The sequence below is a fragment of the Engraulis encrasicolus genome, chromosome 19 (assembly GCF_034702125.1).
Source record: "Engraulis encrasicolus isolate BLACKSEA-1 chromosome 19, IST_EnEncr_1.0, whole genome shotgun sequence".
In the NCBI taxonomy this organism is placed as follows: domain Eukaryota; kingdom Metazoa; phylum Chordata; class Actinopteri; order Clupeiformes; family Engraulidae; genus Engraulis; species Engraulis encrasicolus.
This window is the reverse complement of record NC_085875.1, coordinates 25,373,802-25,393,801: the sequence shown is the minus strand read 5'-3', so window position 1 is coordinate 25,393,801 and position 20,000 is coordinate 25,373,802. Positions and strand designations below refer to the sequence as shown.

Genomic DNA, 20,000 nt, shown 5'->3' with positions numbered 1-20,000 from the left:
ATAATTATGTCATTTAATGTCATTTCCTCTATTTAACTGTGCTAAAAATAAGGGACATCCTGACCACGTGCTGGCTATAAGTGCTTTGCCTCCAATCATTGATAGTCTGAGTCACGTAATCATGCTGTGCTCATGGTGAAAAGCTATGATCTCATGAAGGCTTACTTATTTTTGTCATTCAATTACTTGTTGAGAAAGAGATCCGTTAGATTCACAGATCCTAATGGATAGTGTTACTATTGTTATTACAAGCACTGTGGCGATTGAAAACGGTTTTTATTTCTTTCCTCAAAGATGTGCGATTTTGTTGTTGCCCACAACAGTGGCATAGCCACATGAATTTATAATGTTGATAATATTTCTGTTGAAAATCCTTCGCTTAGCAATTGACAATACATTTTGAAATAATAATTGTTTTGTATTATTCTTGTGTTATTTAATGAAAGTTGTAATGGAATTACATTTGGTTTCAGCTGGATGAGACATTATTTTATAGCCATTTGTTAAACAGCTGACAGAGAACATAATTAACTGCTCTGGGTTAGGTCTGTGTAGGTCTGTGTGTGTGTGTGTGTGTGTGTGTGTGCGTGCGTGCCTGCATGCGTGTGTGCGTGTGCGTGCGTATTTGTATGTGTGTGTGTGTGTGTGTGTGTGTGTGTGTGTGTGTGTGTATGCATGTGTGCTTTACCATCTTTTGTACCTCTCCATCTCCATTTGCTGTGTCCTTCTGATTAGCACAATTGTCACAGAGGTCCTCTCCGTCGCTGCTGTCTGTGTCGGGGCCCGGCAGCCTGTCCTGCACCGGAGCCGGCTGCAGAGCCGCCACGCTAAGTGACAACCGCGCACTCCCATAATCCTCCTCTTCGCTGTCTGAGCCAATCAGATCGCGGCTCCAGCCCCCCTCCGCTGACCCTGACCCCATTTGATCAGCCCCCGGCTCTTCCAGGGCATCTTCATCCATGACCTCTCCCATGGGGACGTCGTAGTGTGGGTAGTAGACGAGGTCCAGAGGGATGACTGATACAGGTGAATCCTCCTCTGCATCTTCCTCTTCTTCCGCCCTGTCGGCTTTGATCTTGTCCCCCAGCGTTGCGCTGCCTTTGCAGGGTGAACTTTCCCTCTGCGTCTCCTGGGAAGCTCCATCTTGCCGTCGTTCATCTGCATCGATCTCTGTGTTGACTGGTTCATGTCTGGATTCACTTGCTGTTCCTGTTTGCCTGGTTTCCGCTGACATGGGCTCCACCATTACTCCCGTCAGTGGATCTTCGGTTTTACATTCCGCGCCGTTCGCCATGTCCTCTGACGTGCTGTGCGCCTCACCTGTCACGTAATAATCTGAACTACTTTCTGTGCCGTCGCATTCGCTCGCAGTCAAATTAGCCATTCCGCTCAAGCTGCCCGTGCAGCTTAGCTGGTCCTCGGGCAGACATTTTGGGGCCTGGAAGTTCCACGCGAGCACATGCTTCCCCACGTGGCCGTCCTCAGAGGACGAGTTGGTGGCGTCCGTCTTGATGTCCGTGATGTCGGGGCCCATGTCCACTTCGCTGCTCTCCTCTTGCCCACTGCTCCAGCCGCTGCTCTCCTCCTCCATCGTGCTCTGCTCGGACCTCATCGTCACATTCCCCATCCCGATCCCATCACCTTCACAGCTGTCAACCTCCATCTTCCCGTCAGTCACTTCCACGGAACCTTCATCTCCGACTTTAGCTTCTGCTTCCGGAAGTTTCTTTGAGCCCAATTTGGCCACTTCATTGACTCCCGAGCTCTCAGAATCCTCCCACGATGGGTCCGGCCTTACGCGGATCTCTCCCTCATCGGACCCCTCCGACGAGTCTTCCTCCTCCCCCTCGTCTTCATCTTCCTCCTGGCCTGTCGTCTCCTCCTCTCGTAAGTCTCCCCTTATCACCTCTGAATCCGCCGAGTGGACGGAGAAGCGCTCCACGTCGCAGGAGTCGCTGTCCTCCATGGATTCCACGTCCACGTTTTCCGCATAGTGTATGTCTCCCTCCTGAGCCGCCACCTCCTCCTCCTCCTCCTCCAGTGGGTCTGCAGTGGCGGCAGGTAGCAGCAGCAGCAGCGCGTCCTTAGAGGGCGTATCACTTTCACTGCATGCGAGCAGGTTTCTGTTACCGGACACAGAGGGGAGAGGCCCAACAGTGCGTTCGTTAGTATCCGTAATGCGATCAGTCACTTGATCTGAGTCGGTTGTTATTGCGGAGGTGGCAGCGGAGCCCGTTTGTTCAGCAATAGAGGACTGCAGACGGTCTGCTGCAGGATCGCCGGTATTGTCTGAACGTGTCGAGTCGTTCTTTGCCTTGATCTCCTTAACCGTTTGTTGTTCGGATGATGCGGATGCAGACGCAGAGGCTGAGTCGTCCTCAACAAGTGACGGTGGACTGTCCTTATCCTCGGGAAAGTACCCTGATTCACATCCCCCGTCGGGTGTATCAGCCTGTGAATCCTTAACAGTCTCGGTTTGGAGGCTCCCCTCTGTGCCAACGACTGATCCATTCTCCATGCCACTTAGTTTGGGCATCCTGCCATCCTCTTGGGCACTTAAGGTATGCTTGGATTCTTTCTCCTCCTCCTCCTCCTCCTCCTCCTCCTCCTCAAGCACGGGTGTTTTGGCCTGTAAACTGTCGAGAGAGCAGAGCGAGTAGTTTCCCTCGTCTATGAAGAGGTCCGAGTCCAGGCCATCATCCAGGCCCTTTCCTATCTCCAAACACAAGCCCTTGTCCGGTACCCGTGGCTTATTGCCGTCGTCGAGCATCACACGTTCTTTTACGTCGCACACAAGATCGGCGTCATTCAGCGAGCCATCGCTGCAGCTCTCCGGAATGTTGTGTAGGATTCCACCCTCCCCGTCGCCCTCTCCCGCCACCTCGCACCAGGAGTCTGGCGAGCTGATCAGAGAGTCCACATACGAGGGCTGAGGGGAGCTGGGGGATGGCGTACAGGCCGACGGGTCTTTGGTCGTGCTGTCCGGCTGCTCAGGGATGGTTGGGGATGGTCGGTCATCCGTCGAACTGGTGCTGGGGGGCAGTGATGGGGTAGCGCTGGGGGGCACTGAGGGGGTAGCTAGGGCCCCCTTGTGGTTGGAGGGTGCGCCTGGAGCGGAGGAGATGAAGATCTTCGGCGGGGGCTTCACCCACTCGCGCTTCACCACATAGGACGAGGATGATGATAGTGACAACGTGGACGACGACGACGTCTCGTGTGTCCTCTTCACGCCGTTGTGGGCCGCCGAGTCGTTCAGGCGCACGCTCACCTTCGAGCCACTTCTGTCGACCACGTCGCATACGTCATCCTGGAAAAAAAAACAACAATCACACATGACATAAGACACACATAACCTGACGCTCAAAGTGACTCTATGTTGATCTTCTCTTAATTGACATACTTCTAAAACTCTCACAAGGTGCACACTTCACTTTGCTACCATCCATGTTCTATAATGACACTATGCAAGTTTGGAGGATCAGTGAGTTCTATGAAAAAAACATTCTGCTTACAACTTACAGGGTGACAAAAGATGGCACAGACAGTAGCAAATCATAGTGGTCAGTCATCTCATAGACACAATACGCTAAGATGTCCGGACAGTAAATGTTTCAGTGTTAATTCAACACGAATTTAACACTCATGGTGGTACTACTCTAAGAGTTCAAATTGACACTGTTACATTTTCTGTGTATACAGTATGTATTTATAGGCACCAGTGAAAGGACAGCACTGACCTCATCCAGGCTAGGGAAGTGCTCCAGGAACTGGGCCACATACGTCATGATGACCTGATGGTCTGGTGGGCTTATCGTCACATCTGTCAGAGCACATTTAACATAAAAACAGTTATACTCAATGATCAACTACTCATTATTAGATTCAGACATTGATTACAGCATTCAAGACAACATTGACAACCTAGATGCGTATGAGCACAAACACATTACTGAATCATGCAAGTACATTAAAGGAGCAGACCACCCTTTTTGATTCTGTTCACATAGTTGAGGTATTTCCAATCATTATTACTGAATGTGCATTTCATTTTCATCTTTGTGTTTGCATTGCCCTGTTCAACAGTATAGCCAATGATTTATAGGAAGAAAGAAAAAAAGGAATGTATGTGTATGTATGTATGTAGGCTTAAGTATATTTATATGGTTTATTGGTAACACTTTAGAATAACGTCCTATTCACAGCTTTATAAACACGTTATTAACATTCAATGACAATTAACATTTAACAAAGCATTTACTAATGTTTGTAAATGAGCAATAACCAAACTATGTCTGCACAGTGGAGTGGGAATCAACTTCTACTGTGTGAGTTTTATGTGGTTTCATGCCCTCTGGTCATGCCCTCTGGACCGATGCAACTGCGCTGTGTCTCTTGTGTTAGCATAGTATTTCTTGCCCATTTATAAACATTTGTTAACATTTTGTTGATAATTAGTTAATTATTTATAAAATGTTTATAAAGCTGTGAATAGTTACCGGTTTATTTATACAGGCATTTATTACATTTGTATATGTATATTAATTTATATGAATATTATTCTGTATGACCTTCTGGTTCTAGTAGTCGAGGGATGCCCAGGCTGTAGTGGGCGGTCCTGAAGGCCTCCTCCAGGTTCTCGCGTGGCGTGCGCAGCAGTGCCCGCCTCATGTCCACCAGGCTGGGGTCCACAGACTTGATGACAGCCAGGAAGGCCAGGCCACTGGTCCAGCTCTTCCCAAAGTCATCCACAGCCACTCCAAACCTGACACATTAAGATAGCATAGAATACAGTCACTCTACTGATCCCCCTTTATTGACACATACGATAGCACACAATACAGTCACTGTGCTGATCCCCAGGTAGAAATGAAGGGGTCAAGCAGCTGACAAAATAACACACATAAATCATAATTACTGCTAGACAGGAAAGCATACTGGCACATACACATACAGACTTTAACACAGGTCAAAGTCCAAGGGAAGACTTGCCTTGCAGTGAGAAACAACATACACCTTTACTTGTTGTATACTCTGTATTCCCTCACTGTGATGGAGTGGCCATCACTAGGGTTGTGGGTGCGCTCTGACTGTCACCCCAATGCGACTGGCTCTTTGGGGTAGTGGTCAGAGCCCCAGTTTGGTATCCCAGAAGGTCTGGGTTCGATATTGTACAGTACACTGCTGATTAGGTCTTTCTTTGTTAGTTGCTTTGAAGGCCAAGCCCCTAGTCATAGGGTCACTAATTAAAAAAAAAAACAAATCAATAGGAAGGAAGGGTGGCTGAAGTGCCCTTGAGCAACGGATCTTAATCCCACACATGTTCAGGGACTGAAAGTGACAGCAAGTCACTTTGAATAAAAGAGTCTGCTAAGTGTAATGTGATGTAACATAAACAACAACCCTTGGGCCAACTTCCTGTTCACACAAATGACACCCGAAGTCTGGTGTGCGTTGTTCGGAGATTATACGAGGTTGTTGACCTCTGAGGATTGGGTTACGAGATTTCTCAAATACTGTATGAGTCCAGACCTTTTTTCTCAAGATTATTTGATCGTTCTCTAACGAAGTGTTTCGTTGAGAAGGGATACGCTTCATTGTTCACATGGCTTCCTTTGCAGCTGTCCTGTCACACCAACAAAAAAAATTAGACACTTGTGTCTCTCTGGCCAGTGATGCGTATAGTCGGTGGCAGGATGAACAAAAATCTTCAAGACTCCAAAGGTCAGCATTTTGGGCTAATGCTCACTACTAAGCATCGTCTATTAAATTAGTCAGCAATATGCACCGAAACTGTAACTCAGCAGCTATCTAAGCTAGCATATCCCTTCCCCTTTTACGCACACACCAAGTCAGCACATTGCACATGACAGAAAGGCTCCTATTGCTGTTCTCGAGGATTTCTCCGAGTGTACTGTAAATGGGAAATAAACGAGCTAGTAGGTCAGGCAGGGGCCAAAAATGTGCTGTGAGTTTACAAAACACCTAAACTTGCTGATAGTGCCTTTAAAGCATATTTCTCAAACACAGCCTCTAAAACCAGCTCTGACACATGTCTGCTGCAGCATAGGGGCAGAGATAGGGGTCAGCTCTGGTAATGGGACGGCTTTGTTTGGGGTCACCTGTAAGCCAGAGGATACCAGAGGCATCTCACACAAAGTATCCCATAATGCATTGTGTTTTTAGGTCAAGTGTGTGAGAGCAATATGTTGGCAACATGTGAGTACAGACTAGCTTTCCTGTTCATACATTTTACACATATGTGGGAATTGTGTGGGAAAACACATCCTGTAGTCACCTTGAATACCATAATCCAGGGGTGGCGAACCTTTTCTCATTCGAGGGGACACTTCAAATTCGCCCAAGGGCCGTACTATGAACACAAACCAGGCTTTCCCCCTGCACTTGAGGCCTGTATTGAAGGCAGCCACCTTTAAAACAGACCCCTCCTTCTCTAAGTCCCCCGAATATAACTTAATTGCATTGCAAAAGTAATTTCTAAGATTCCTTTACAAAATATGTCATATTTCATATGAAGCTGCATAACGTTAAAATTATATTGGGGGCCGGATAAAACAGCCCTCTGGATATAGGTTCCCCACCCCTGCCCAAATCCATGGCTGAGGTGCCCTTGAGCACGGTACCTATAACCTCACATTTATCCAGAGACTATAACCAATGGACTATTATACCTAAATAGGTCTCTGAAATTTTGGATAAAAAGCATCCCCAAGTGGTACTGTACTGCCTTACAAAGGCAAAGTGTAGTAACTACATATTTTGTCAACTTTTGTGAAAATGGCAGGGCTCCAGAGTGCGACCAATTTGGTCGCATATGCGCCCATTTTTTTCAATGGTGCGCCTAAAAAATATTTTTAGGCGCACCGGTGCGACCAGTCATCAGTAGAACAAAATCAATTACTAAACAACCGTTTTAATGGACATAAAATTGATAGTCATTCTACAGTAGTGGCCCACCATCATCACACAATAAAACGTGTCGATGCGGTCATTCCTTCAACTCCGCTGAACTACCGGTAGCTTCCTCGTTCACAGGCAGCCCGACGTTTCAGAATACAATGTTCGACTTCGCTCAACCATCCGAGTTCACATGTGCCAGCGAGTTTTGTGTTCTCAACCAGGCGAGTTTTGCAACGGACGAGAGAGTAACAATCACGGTAAAAACAGCAAAATGACTTGAGGACATTTTAAACACGAGAGAATCACAATCACGGGGAAAAACTAAATGACTTGAGCGGATATTAAACATAGGCACACAAAAACGCAGACGGGTGCGCGGATAATTGCCCATTTCAGCCGCGTGCAGACCTGGCCAAACAACAGGTGACGCGCTAGTCTGTCGGGAGTTTTTTGATAGCGACTAGGGCAGGCTACATAGGCTACTGCCTATCAGTTGGCAAGGCATCGTTCATGTACCTCGAGACAGCACGAGAGAGAGGGAGAGAGAGAGAGCGAGCGCACTAGTGCTGTCGTGTCTGTTCGTAGCACTTGCTAAGATAGTGGTATATCATTATGCAGAGGGAGAGCGCTCAAAAACGGGGAAATAGACCAAACCCAATTCACCTCAGATTCCACTGTAAACATAGGCTAGGCTATTTGTGTCTAATGATTTTAAAAATCATGACATTTTTAGCAGGGTTTGTTTAACATATCTATCTATCCATCCATCTATCTATCTATCTGCAGAAAAGGCTGGTATGTTGATCTTACTAGTCAAACACATGCTGACTAAAAGGCTACTAATTTGGTCTTTTCTACCAGCCAAACTGAAATTTCACCAGCATTTGGCCAGTTGACTGGCTGGTGTTAATGCAGAGCCCTGCTTGTAGCCAAGATGTGTTAGTTAGGTAGCCTACTGTCATGTCTTTTATAAGGAGCACATTTGGAAGACTAGCCTATAGCACATGGAAGTCTTTTAAAATAATAATAATAATAATAATAATATAATATAATATAATATAATATTTTTTAAAGCTCAGGTGCGTGTGTGTACGGGGTGGTGAAAACATTTGGGTGCACCTAAATTTTGTGCTGGTGCACCTAAAAAAAATGTTTAGGCGCACCAGTGCAACCAGTGCAAAAAGTTAGTCTGGAGCCCTGAATGGTCTTCACAACACCCTCTATATCTTCCAACAAAGCCTTATGGTCCAAATGTGTCCAATTTTACAGACATTGTTATGTCAAATTGGCAGTAATTACAATATCCAACCTATTACCAAGGCATTTTTTTCAGTTTCAGTGTTGCCGTTGTTACTGCACTTTGCCTTCGTAGGGCAGTGTAGTGTGTACTGTACTGTACCCACCTCCGGGTCCTCCTCTGCACCCAGTGCAGGAGCGTCTTGATGGCCTTGCCGTGGTCGCGGGCGGCCACCGAGCTCCTGCGCTCCTCCGAAGGGGTGGTGCTGCTGGATAAGGAGGTGGTGGAGTAGGAGGTGTCCGAGTCTGAGCTGGTGGGGAGGGACGACAGGCTGGAGGAGGACGGGAACTGGCTCTTGATGTTCCCAGTCAGCTCTTTGATCTGGGTAGGCATAAGAAGGGGGGGTGTAGAGGGGGCGGCGGGGTTATTATTATAATGCTGATGATGGTGACAACGGAAATGGCAATGACATTGGCTACGTTTACATGAAACATTTAATTTAGAATATAGAGCTTAATTCCGCTTTGAATCACGTAAACACCTCTTAATTCGGAATTAAAAAACATCATGTAAACCAGAGATGGTTGCTACGTTTACACAGAGATGGTATCTACCTGTAGATCAGTGTTCTGTCTCCTTGTTAGATACCATTACTGTGTAAACGTAGTAAATGTGGCTGACGATGATGATGATGATGATGGTGGTGGTGGTGGTGATGGTGACTGTGGTGATATTGATGATGTTGTTGATGATGATAATGATGATGATGGTGCTGGTGCTGGTGGTTGTGATATTGATGATGACCACCCTTTGCATACGTATTTCCATGCAGTATATGACCATTTGCAAATGTTTATTCGATCTTGTCATTGGACAAAACGATAAAAATGTACTTCAATGCAGGATGTCTAACTTGATTTTTCTTCTCTGTCTTACTGTATTACTGTCGGTATTCACTGTTATCAAAGCTACTATTAAGTCCCTCAGGCTCATGTACAGCCTATCTGTGATTACTTTTGGAGACAAGACATTCGATTTTTCCTTCAATATCCGGCACATATAGAAAAGTCGACACATAAAAATCCTTTGATCCCCGAGTTCCCTGGATGTGCATTATGTAATATAAACCATGGACTGGGTTTTACAGAATCTGCAGCACTGCAGATCGCGCACGCGGAGAGAGAGAGAGAGAGAGAGAGAGAGAGAGAGAGAGAGAGAGAGAGAGAGAGAGAGAGAGAGAGAGAGAGAGAGAAGGAATGAGAGGTGAGTAAATGTGCTGAGCTAAGGGGAGGTTAGGATACCAGAAAGAGAGAGAGAACATGAGAGGAGGGCTGAAAAACTGAGGAAGAGGAGGGGGGACCAAAATGGAATATTTCGTGTCTCGCTCTTTATAATAGGGCAGAAAAGAGCAAGCCAAGGGCAGCACATTGTTCTCACACAAAATACGATAAACAGTTAGCTTACAAATTGTGTAGCTTTACTATGTGCATTTGCTTTGTTTTTAACTTGTTAAAGGGGATTTCACTGTTGTGGTCTCTAGGGTCAGTGTTCAAGTTGCGTGTCAAGGAATCAGGCCGCCTCTTTATATTAAATTACAACCCGCTCCTGAACATGTGCCTACAATCCAAACGGTTTGGATTGTTGTTAGATTATCAGTTTGAAAAACTGCATTGTGACAGTTGCATTTTAGATATTTTCAGCATTCTAAAACTCTGCTTACATGTGAATGAGAGGCCAAAACCAATGTTGTCAAAAATATACAGTATGCAAAATATAAAATATACAAAATATACAGTACGTGTAAACAGCTTCTATATCTCATTGTACAGGTGTACGCATATAATATATAACCTTTACTGTACATGCATCCAGTATAGTGCACATATGCAGCTCTACATTCAATCTATTCTACTTTGTATGTACTGTACCAGTGTTACAAGTGTTTTTTTCTGATGTAGGACACGAGTATTTAATGAGCAGGTGTCTTCATGTTGATAGTGTATGCTACATTTTATCTGTGTGTTTCACTGTTTTATTCCAAAGAGACAGCGTAGGGTAAACTACAGATGTACAAGTACACATATACTGTATAGTGACAAAGGCATTGCATTGGATTCATTGTATTCTATTTACCAGAATCTTTATTGGTTGTGGTGTATGTATGCCACCATATCAACAGTGTATTGCATGTGCAGGTGTCTTCATGTTCATATTATGCCACATTTTTCCAGTGTGTTTGAGTGTGTTATGCTAGAGTAGAGATGGTCGCAGGTGCGTTCCAGATGTATAGTGACAAAGGCATTGCACTGTATTGCATTGTTTTCTATATGGTCAGGAGTCTTTGTGGTGCATGTGTGCCACCATATCAACATGTGTACTACATGGTCAGATGTCTTCATGTTCATAGCATTCCACATTTTGCCAGTGTGTTTGAGTGTGTTGTGCTAAAGACTCTAGAACCAGCCTCAGGTGCATTCCAGATGTATAGTGACAAAGGCATTGTACTGTATGCATTGTATTCTATTTACCAGTGTATCATATGGGCAGGAGTCTCTATTGTTTGTGGTATATTCCACCATATCAACAGTGTATTGCATGTGCAGGTGTCTTCATGTTCATAGTATGCCACAAGAGACTCTAGAACCAGCCTCAGGTGCATTCCACAGTGCTATACCCCTCCCTCCCTCCCTCACTCCCTCCCTCCCTTCCACCCTCCTCCCTCCCTCCTTACCTGGAAGAAGAGGATAATGTTCCAGATGAGGCCCAGAACAATGGAGGAGTTGCCATCGGCGACATCCGTAGCATCGATACTGACCAGTTTTACCTGCGCAGGTAGAGTAGAGTAGAGAGCATACACCTGTGTTAGAGAAAGGCGGGTGGTGTCTTAACGGAAAGGCCCTCTGCATGTGGACATGTGCCAAGGATACTCACGTTTCTCTGTTCCAGAAAGGACAAGACCTTGGCGATGTTGTTCAGCCTGAAGATGCGATGGGATGACGGTTTGAAGCCATGGAGCTGAAACAGAAAATGAAAGTCCATTAATACATTCACGTTGGCTACCTGAACTTGATTCATTTTTTAATCCATTCAAAAATTAACTTTTTGCCATCTATGACATCTATGATTAATTTACTTCAGATATTAATTTATTCGGACGTTGAACTAAACGGGGAAATAACATCTGAAAATCCACAGTAATACAACTACAACTGGATGTGACTTTTAATCAGGGCTTTGAACCATTATTTTTTTCCAAACGTTCCGTTCCGAACAGAAACGGAATTATAACGTTTCCGGTTATGAGTTCCACCAATAAATTGACGTTCCCGAACCGGTTAGAACAAAAAAATATTGTTCCCGGAACGGTTAGTTTCGCTACGTTAATTAACCAAGAAAGACGGAAGTGCAAATGAGTCAGCCTACTTCCAAACTGTTTATTCAAGCGGATGAAAAGAATATCCTCCAGAATTTTGTCATTCAGGGACGACCTAAGCGGAGAATAAACCTCAATGATGAAAATGCGCGCTCCATGCTGACTTGGGTCACGGGGAGCGCTATGATGGACATTGTGAGTTTGTGCATATTTGAAGCGGCCATGGATGCCCAATAACGTTGAACATTCTCGGTGCGCTTTACACACGCTTCTCTGCAATATCTTACAATGATGCAATGGAAACTCTGCCCTTTTGTATGACACTGATTTATCTTATTTAAGATGTGGAGTGGAGACTTTGTAATCCACAGCTCTCAATCCATTCAGTCAAAGAATGTCTGATGTCACACAGGACGTGAAACTCAGCCGTCATGTGGTAACGTGCACAGGAAAATAATTACTTTTTTTTTTTGAGGAACGGTATTAACCGGTATTAACCGGTTACCATTATTTTTAAATAAGTGTTTCCGTTCCAGAACATAAAAAATAATAACGTTTCCGGTTTCGTTTCTGTTCCCTGTAAAATACAAAAAGTTCCTGGTTTTCGTTTTCGTTCCTTGAACCGGTTCAAAGCCCTGCTTTTAATGTGACATGTTGTTGATTCTCACCAGTTTACAGCCGGACAACTCCTCCAGCAAGGCCATCAGGATGCGTCCATCTTGGATGTCCCGAAAGAGGTCATGAACCTCCAGTGGAGGGTTGCACTGCATACACAAGGAGGAGAGAGAAAAACACCTTCAGCACTACACTGTATTCCCCAACAGTACAATGAACTAGAAAAGTTTACGCTGTAGTACTCAATATAGCAAAAATGTCCAGATGACATACACATTTTAGGTGTTCTCAACAGGTTTTCAGGTACCAATAAATTAACTCTGGCATTGTGTTTTTAAGTACAACTGACATCCTAACACAATGTCTTTGAATTGGAACTCTATCTGGCATATGAGTGGTTAGATGTCTTGACAACAGCTGAGGCGACCATGGAGTAGTGGTTAAACAGCTGGTCTTCAACCTCAAAGGTTGCAAGTTCAATCCCCAACATGGAGATAACCTTACCTACTTCCTAGAACATGGTATGAAAATGTTCAGATGGCCACCAGATCCATGACTCCAGCTTTAATTAGCAATATTTTTCACATTTAGTTTTGAGCGAAATTACAAAAGAAAAAGGCTTCGGTAAAGCAAGACAATGTTTGAGTTGCTGTGGTCTGGATAGGGGAATGGCCACAAGATCAGAGGATTGCAGGTTTGAATCCTGTATTACCAATAAAAAAACACTCAAGTAGATATCTATTGTTTATTTTTCGCGAAACTGTGAAAGTTACAAATTCTTTAAATCATGTCAATTGGAACTATACAGTATCTGAGATATGAGACTATGGATGTCAGCATGTTGGGCTTGGGCAGTCATGGACTAACAGTTAAGCAGTTGGCCTCAAAACATGGTGGTTTCAAGTTCGATTCCCAGCACAGGATGTTAGTAAAAAAAAAAAAATCACATTCAAACATCATTGTTTTGGTATGATGTCAGTTGGTCGAATTTGAAGTGGAAAGTATGTGTGAAACACATTTGACTGTTAATTATGAGTAAGTCCAATACTTTCTAACAAACAGGGCTAACTTTCTACCAATACAAAACCTGCAGTTGAGTGGTGTAGGGGATAGTCCTCTGCATATAGCCATATTGGCATGTCCTTATCTTGAGGTTGAGAGTTCGAATCCTAAGGCTGGCTCACTCACTTTTTTGGTTGTTTTAGTTGTTTTTTTAATTGTTTACCAGCTTCTGCTTTGTGTAAAGAAGAACCCATCCATGTCAGAACCATAGAAACCCTATTTTATTAAAATGTAACATAAAATACAAACTTCTCTAAAAATGGTGAATCTGTCAATGGGGGGTATATTTACTCAACACCGTGGGCCTCATTAATAACGGGTGCGTACGCACAAAAGACTGCGCACGCCAAGTTCACCGCAAGGTTTGGTATTTATAGAAAAAGAACTTGGCGGTAAACATGCGTAGCTCCACGCAAAGTTTGACCCATGCGTAGGCACTAAACAAAAGACCAAACGCGGAAAGCGCGACCTCGGGAGGTAGCTGGAAGAACGACCCGAAATTGGTTGAAGAAAAAAATCAAAGGTCACGTGTCACGATAGCCACTTAAACATTAGTTAATCCAGTTCGCAACGAAAACGCGGTTGTTTGTTGTTTGGTAATGGTGGAAAATAATAAGTAGGCCAGTCTGTCTACCAGGCCTATCCGTAGCCACATGCATGTAATAGACGCTTCAAATTGTACGTTTAGGATAGGCCTACGTTACATTTGGAAATACCCTACATTATATTAACAATAACCACGGACCTTTCCAGTATCGGGCTATAATCGTATCGGTATATAGGCTATAAAGTGTTCCGAGTCTGCAAGGAATTACGTCAACATTTAAGCCAGTTGCAGAATCATCTGCTCGAGTCCCAAGTGCATCTGTAATGGTTGATTTTCTCAGCCATACAGGCAAGCGCAAGTGCCATACTAATGGACAGCTTTCTCTTGTTGCATGTCATTTGTTTTCCATGCGGTTATTCGTCATCAAAGCAGAGGTGTGCATTTGACAGCTGGTCTTATACACTGATAATGTACGTTTATAATACACACATTTAATAAATACAGACTAGAAAATGCACATAGGCCTATGTCATGCTGTCTGTGGATATGTCGATCGACAGTTGGGGCGTCGCTTTGAACTGAAAGCAGACAGCTGCGCGCAGTGACCAACGGCAATTGTTGAAAAAAGTTTAAACCCGGTGCATATGAGGTGCGATGAGACAGCGAATAGATTTTCTACCGGTGAATTTCACATGGGGACATGCCATGTGAGATGTTTCCTTGACGCAGCTATTTTTCCCTTTGTTCACAACTCAATTAATACTAGCCTACATGTCCATGACTTGACAGGTTCATGTCCATACCATCCTTATTTTATTTATTTTTTACTTCTGGTAGGCCCTATAGCGTGATTTTTGTCAACATAACCATCCACATGCTGCAATTCAAGGTTTTATTTTTGTAGCCTACGACTTCCCAAACTTAACTGCTCCACATTGCCCAACGTTCTCTAGGCCTATCTAATAAAACTGTTTGCTCCACATGTGATAAATAGGCTATCTCGTCTGCTTTCCGCACGCCGTCCACGGATATAAATATTCATTTTGGGCGTTTCACTGAATATTCATAGATAATTATGGGTGTGTCCACAGGTGCGCACATTTGCCGCAACTTCAGAGTCAGTTGGGATTTATAAAGGGAAATCGACGTGGAACGTGCGTGCGCCATGCTTTATAAATCTGAATATTTTCTTGCGCACGCACATCCTGAGTTTCGTGCGTGCGCCATCTTTTGGCGCATTTTTTCGCAAAGTTTTATAAATGAGGCCCCATGTGACCATCAAACCACAACTGACAACTTGGCATGGAAAAATGTGTCTATCAACCTCACTTCAAGGTAAGAAAAGACCCATAAAAGTGTATTGGTGTGTATGTGTAGTAGTTTACTATGTTGCTGTGTGTGACATTAGGTGCTCTTGATGCTACACTGGGTGTATGTTTTGTTAGCAACTTAGCTTAGAATGTTAGCTACTGCTAGTTAGGCTAGCACTGTGTAGGCCTTTCATACAAATCTTTTTCTTGTATCATACATCTGCAGTGTATTTGCAAGTGATGCGTTGCATTTTCATGATGACATATTGCATATTGAACTTCTGTATAAACCAGTGTAGCAATCATGCTGTAGGGGCCTAATCCAACAAGTCATCATGAAAGCCTTAAACTTATTAGGCCTATTTATGCTCCACAGGCAGCTGATATGGGACCACCAGAACTCTATGATCCATCAGCTCTACTCAACACTCCAAAGGATAAACAACTGACTGTGTTGTGAAGTCTGACACTATTTTGGGAGAAATGTTATTGTAAGTTAGGCTATATGGATCTCCTTCAGCCACCAACTCCTAATAAAAGATTCAGAAATGGACAACAAATAAATGACTAAATTGCCTAATGTGTTGAGGTTGATTCTTTTGTAATATATTGACTGTTGACTGTGTGGTCTAAATTTTAGATTTAGATTTAGATTGTTGTGTATTGTATGATTGTTGTGTTATTGTCTACTGTTTTTGTTTGTCAACCACATGGAACAAAATTAAAAAAAAACTTGATATAAAGCATTGTTCATGTTTGTGGAATTAAAGCTCATGTTATATTTGGTTTAAACAGAGGGGTGGTAGCCTAGTGCATTAGTATAAACCAACCAATCAATAAACCAACCAAGATTTTTTTTGGGCTCTAAAATGGGAAAACATAAAACTTTTAATTTTGGAATCAAAAACTTAGAGCCAATATAGCTAAACAATGCTGTGCTTGTTTACTTAAACATTTTAACTGTCTGCTTAGTACTAATTGCATTGATTTTTGCACCATTCTCGAAATATTTATGTCAATGGAGCATGTTAGATCTTTGAGTAGCAGCTACTAAAACATTCAAGATTTTATTTTTTCTCATAACATTTGTTTTCACATAACATGTCTGATTTTATGTAAGACTTACACAAACGTTTTAGTTTTCAACTCAAATCTTTTGTGTAAACCATTGTTTCTGTGCATTTTAGAGTTTGGAGTACATACTTGACTTGGGCTGCTAAAAACTAAAAATCTAATTATGGAATTAAAGTTTTCAATCTTTTCAGTCATTTCAAAGTTTTGATCATCTTCTGAAAGATTTTGTGTCCTGCATATGCATGCATGTATGTAGTATTTACATAAAACATTTGGTCACAAAACTAAAACTTTAACGGGAATACGTTTCCACAAAAGTTTAGAGTTCGTGGAACATCTTGGGGAATACAGTGTACACTGACCAGTCAAGGATTGTACTGCATACAGTTAACAAGGAGGAGAGAGGAAAACACCTTCCAACCCACAGTGACAACCAAACAACAGCACCATATTATTACTCAAAATGCTGACAACAAAATGGCTAGTAGAAAGGCTGAATGGCTAGTGAATCTGGAAAACCACTAGTCACAATGGCCGGTGAGCAAAAACTGCATGCTAAGCCCTGAAAAACACCTTCAGCACTATAGTGGCTGCACAAAACAGCGTAGGGTTGCACTGCATACATACAGTACATATGTACAGAGGGGAGAGAAAAACACCTTAACACCACAATGACCAGCTGCACAAACCAGTGGAAGGTTGCACTTTAGTTCATACACATGGAAAAGAGAGAAAAAACACTCAGCATCACAGAGACCAGCTGCATGACCCCAAAATCCCATGACCGCTACATCACATTCTGTAGCTTTCCTCTGTTTACATCGTCATTTGTTTCCTTCTTCTCTCGAAACAAACAATCAATTATTGTTACGGATAGCTGAGATAGGTGGGACTGTCTGCAGTGAATGTTGGCTGCTGCGGAGGCTAGACGTCACATTTTTCCCACTGTGAGGACCAGACAAACAAACTTGTAATTGTTAATTAGTGGGTTGCAGTCTTGATGAGATGCCAAGCGCTGTGTAATGGGAGGGAATAGATAGAGGCTCTTTGTGCCTGGCAAGACAAAGCATCCATCACTTGTTGTTCTCAGGCAGTGCTCCATGACCCGGCCTTACACAACTGGTGTTGCCATGCGCAGGCTGTCTGAAACCTTAGACCTGCACTACAATCTGGGTGTGTACAGTTTACGTGTGTGTGTGTGTGTGTGTGTGTGTGTGTGTGTGTGTGTGTGTGTGTGTGTGTGTGTGTGTGTGTGTGTGTGTGTGTGTGTGTGTGTGTGTGTGTGTGTGTGTGTGCATACAATGCGCACGTGTCGCATCCATGATTTCTTGCCTCTCACCAGAGCGGAGCATCATTTGTGTGTGCGTGCGTGCGTGCGTGCGTGCGTGCGTGCGTGCGTGCGTGCGTGCGTGCGTGCGTGCGTGCGTGCATGCGTACACGTGCATGCGAGTGCATCATATCTTTAGTTATGCAAACCTGCAAGTAAACAATAGCATAATAATAAAGCATCAAGCTGCAGCTGCGGTCAGAAAACAGTAAAAAAGGAAGAAAGCCGAACAAGCACCAGCGCAACGTGGATTTCTTTTTCCATCTTTATGTAATACATGTTTTATGATACATGCTGACATTCGCTCTACCTGCATGAATAATGCATAGAGAAGGCAAGAATATACATCCCCCTTCTGACAGTCCCAATAGTAACTAGACCACTGAGGCCCATACAGAGTGGAAAACAGCTCGCCTCTGTTCTGCTCTGAAACGAAACAATGATGACATTACTATGATAGTGTCACTGGATAAAGTAATTCAGTTAGTAAGTGATTAGTGGGGTGGGGAAAAGAAGAGTAGAGTAGTGTACAATAGAGTAGAGTAGAGTAGAGTAGAGTAGAGTAGTGTAACAGTAGAGTAGAGTAACAGTAGAGTAGAGTAGAGTAGAGTAGAGTAGAGTAGAGTAGAGTACAGTACAGTACAGTACAGTACAGTAGAGAAGAGTTGAGTACAGTAGTGTACAATAGAGTAGAGTAGAGTAGAGTAGAGTAGAGTAGAGTAGAGTAGAGTATAATAAAGTAGAGCAGAGTAGTGCAGAGTAGAGTAGAGCACAGTAGAGTAGAGTAGAGCAGAGCAGAGTAATGTAGTGTACTGTAGAGCAGAGTAGACAGCACAGTACAGTTAGCCAGGCCACGACCACCTAGTGACGCAAACCCTTTGCCGTTGCTTCTAGTCAGGCCAAGAGCAATGTAAATACTGTTTCTGATCTCCCGAAAAAACGGGAACTCCACCCACTTTGTCGGATACCAGTCAACCAGTAGCAAATCTAGGGAGGCGAGTCAAACCATGCCATTTGGGAAACATTAATTGTTATGGTCTTGGTCAGACCAAGTCTCAAAGATATTTGAAAGTCGATGATAATGAGGCTACAGTACAGTAGCCTCACATGCATACATCCCACACATCACACACATGAAGCCCAACAATAACATCACACTCCACTAGCAAGTGTCACATGCTGCAAAGTCTAGTGTTGGTCAGTGTAAACAGAAACCATGAGGCAGGAGGGGTGGTGTTGGGTTTCTGACCACGTTTTTACCTTCTCCAGGTGTAAATTGATCCATCTGGTGAATGTCCTCTTCTGTACCATCTCGCGCTCCACTGTAAGACAAAAACAGAAAACAAAAACCAATGGTTTAGTTGATTTTCAAGTTGAGTTCAATATTATTTTTTTCCAGCCAGTCAGTTAAAGGGATATGCCACTATTTTGGGGCTTAATACAGTTCAAATCGTTGGTCAAGGTTTATAAAGGTGGTAAAGTGTCTTATAACACGGATCCATTGACTTTCACTAGCTTAGCGACATATTCCATCTTTTCAGTTGTCTTAAAGCAAGACAACGCTTAACATGAGGCATAAATGCAACACACCTTTATAAACCCTGGCCAACGATTTTAACTGTATTAAGCCTCAAAATAGTGGCATACTGCTTTAAGTTGGAAACTCTAATTCTTCCTTCCATACATAAGTAGTCTTGAGTTGAGTGTGAATACCCAGAATCATTCTTCACTTTAAGATACCATATGTTAGTCTACTAAGGGTTTACTGTATTATAAGGGCTTAAACTGAGTACGAAACACAACATTTACAACAGAAAAATCAAACTCGAAAGGCAAGTTGCTGACCCCCACCACTCAACCCCCATACACCCAAGCTCCCCATACACCAGTCTCCTAGTCTCAATGCCTGGGGTGCACTGCGTTCCTGCACATCCGCTGTTGTAAACACAGCATCGAAACAGCCAGCCAGGCATACATAGGCACTACTCTACTCTACAGAGTCTTTAGCTGCTGCTTCAAACGACAGGACCATGCTAGCTAGCGGCGACTGTACTGTAGTCTGCTTTCTTCCTACCGTCACTGCCTAATTGCTCCCTATGCGCACAAGCTTGTGTTGTGTGTGTGTGTGTGTGTGTGTGTGTGTGTGTGTGTGTGTGTGTGTGTGTGTGTGTGTGTGTGTGTGTGTGTGTGTGTGTGTGTGTGTGTGTGTGTGTGTGTGTGTGTGTGTATTTGTGTGTGTGGGTGAGCGTATTCGTGTGTGTGTGCATGTGTGTGTGTGTGTCTGTGGAACTGTGCACTTGTGCATTGTAACTTCTCAGCGTGGAGCAATCCTTATGAATCAATCACACAATAACTATATGACTAATGTGTTTAGTCTCGATACGAGTGAAAATGTGACATAAATATTTTACTTTGTACAACTCTCTGAGAGGTTCTTTGGCAAGCAGCCAAGCTATTTACGTTGCGTATGTGTTCTGTTCTGCCCGAGGGGGAAAAAGTTCACATTCGATGAATAAAACATTCTCTCTTTTCTTCCT

At 43.6% G+C, this 20,000-nt stretch overlaps 1 protein-coding gene across 2 annotated transcripts in view; it reads right to left on the bottom strand.

Moving 5' to 3' along the window:
- The window catches only part of clmna (calmin a), a 58,975-nt gene that overhangs the window by 13,019 nt on the left and 25,956 nt on the right, over nucleotides 1–20,000 (bottom strand). Inside the window, exons 2-9 of one of the 2 annotated variants that reach the window (XM_063183932.1) lie at nucleotides 18,724–18,785; nucleotides 12,197–12,292; nucleotides 11,087–11,170; nucleotides 10,887–10,979; nucleotides 8,322–8,536; nucleotides 4,569–4,762; nucleotides 3,738–3,820; nucleotides 689–3,307 (exon numbers count right to left, since the gene is read on the bottom strand). In XM_063183932.1, the coding sequence (XP_063040002.1) occupies nucleotides 689–3,307; nucleotides 3,738–3,820; nucleotides 4,569–4,762; nucleotides 8,322–8,536; nucleotides 10,887–10,979; nucleotides 11,087–11,170; nucleotides 12,197–12,292; nucleotides 18,724–18,785 (3,446 nt within the window). The remainder of the gene's footprint in view (nucleotides 1–688; nucleotides 3,308–3,737; nucleotides 3,821–4,568; nucleotides 4,763–8,321; nucleotides 8,537–10,886; nucleotides 10,980–11,086; nucleotides 11,171–12,196; nucleotides 12,293–18,723; nucleotides 18,786–20,000) is intronic. The other variant, XM_063183933.1, reaches the window with a different exon arrangement.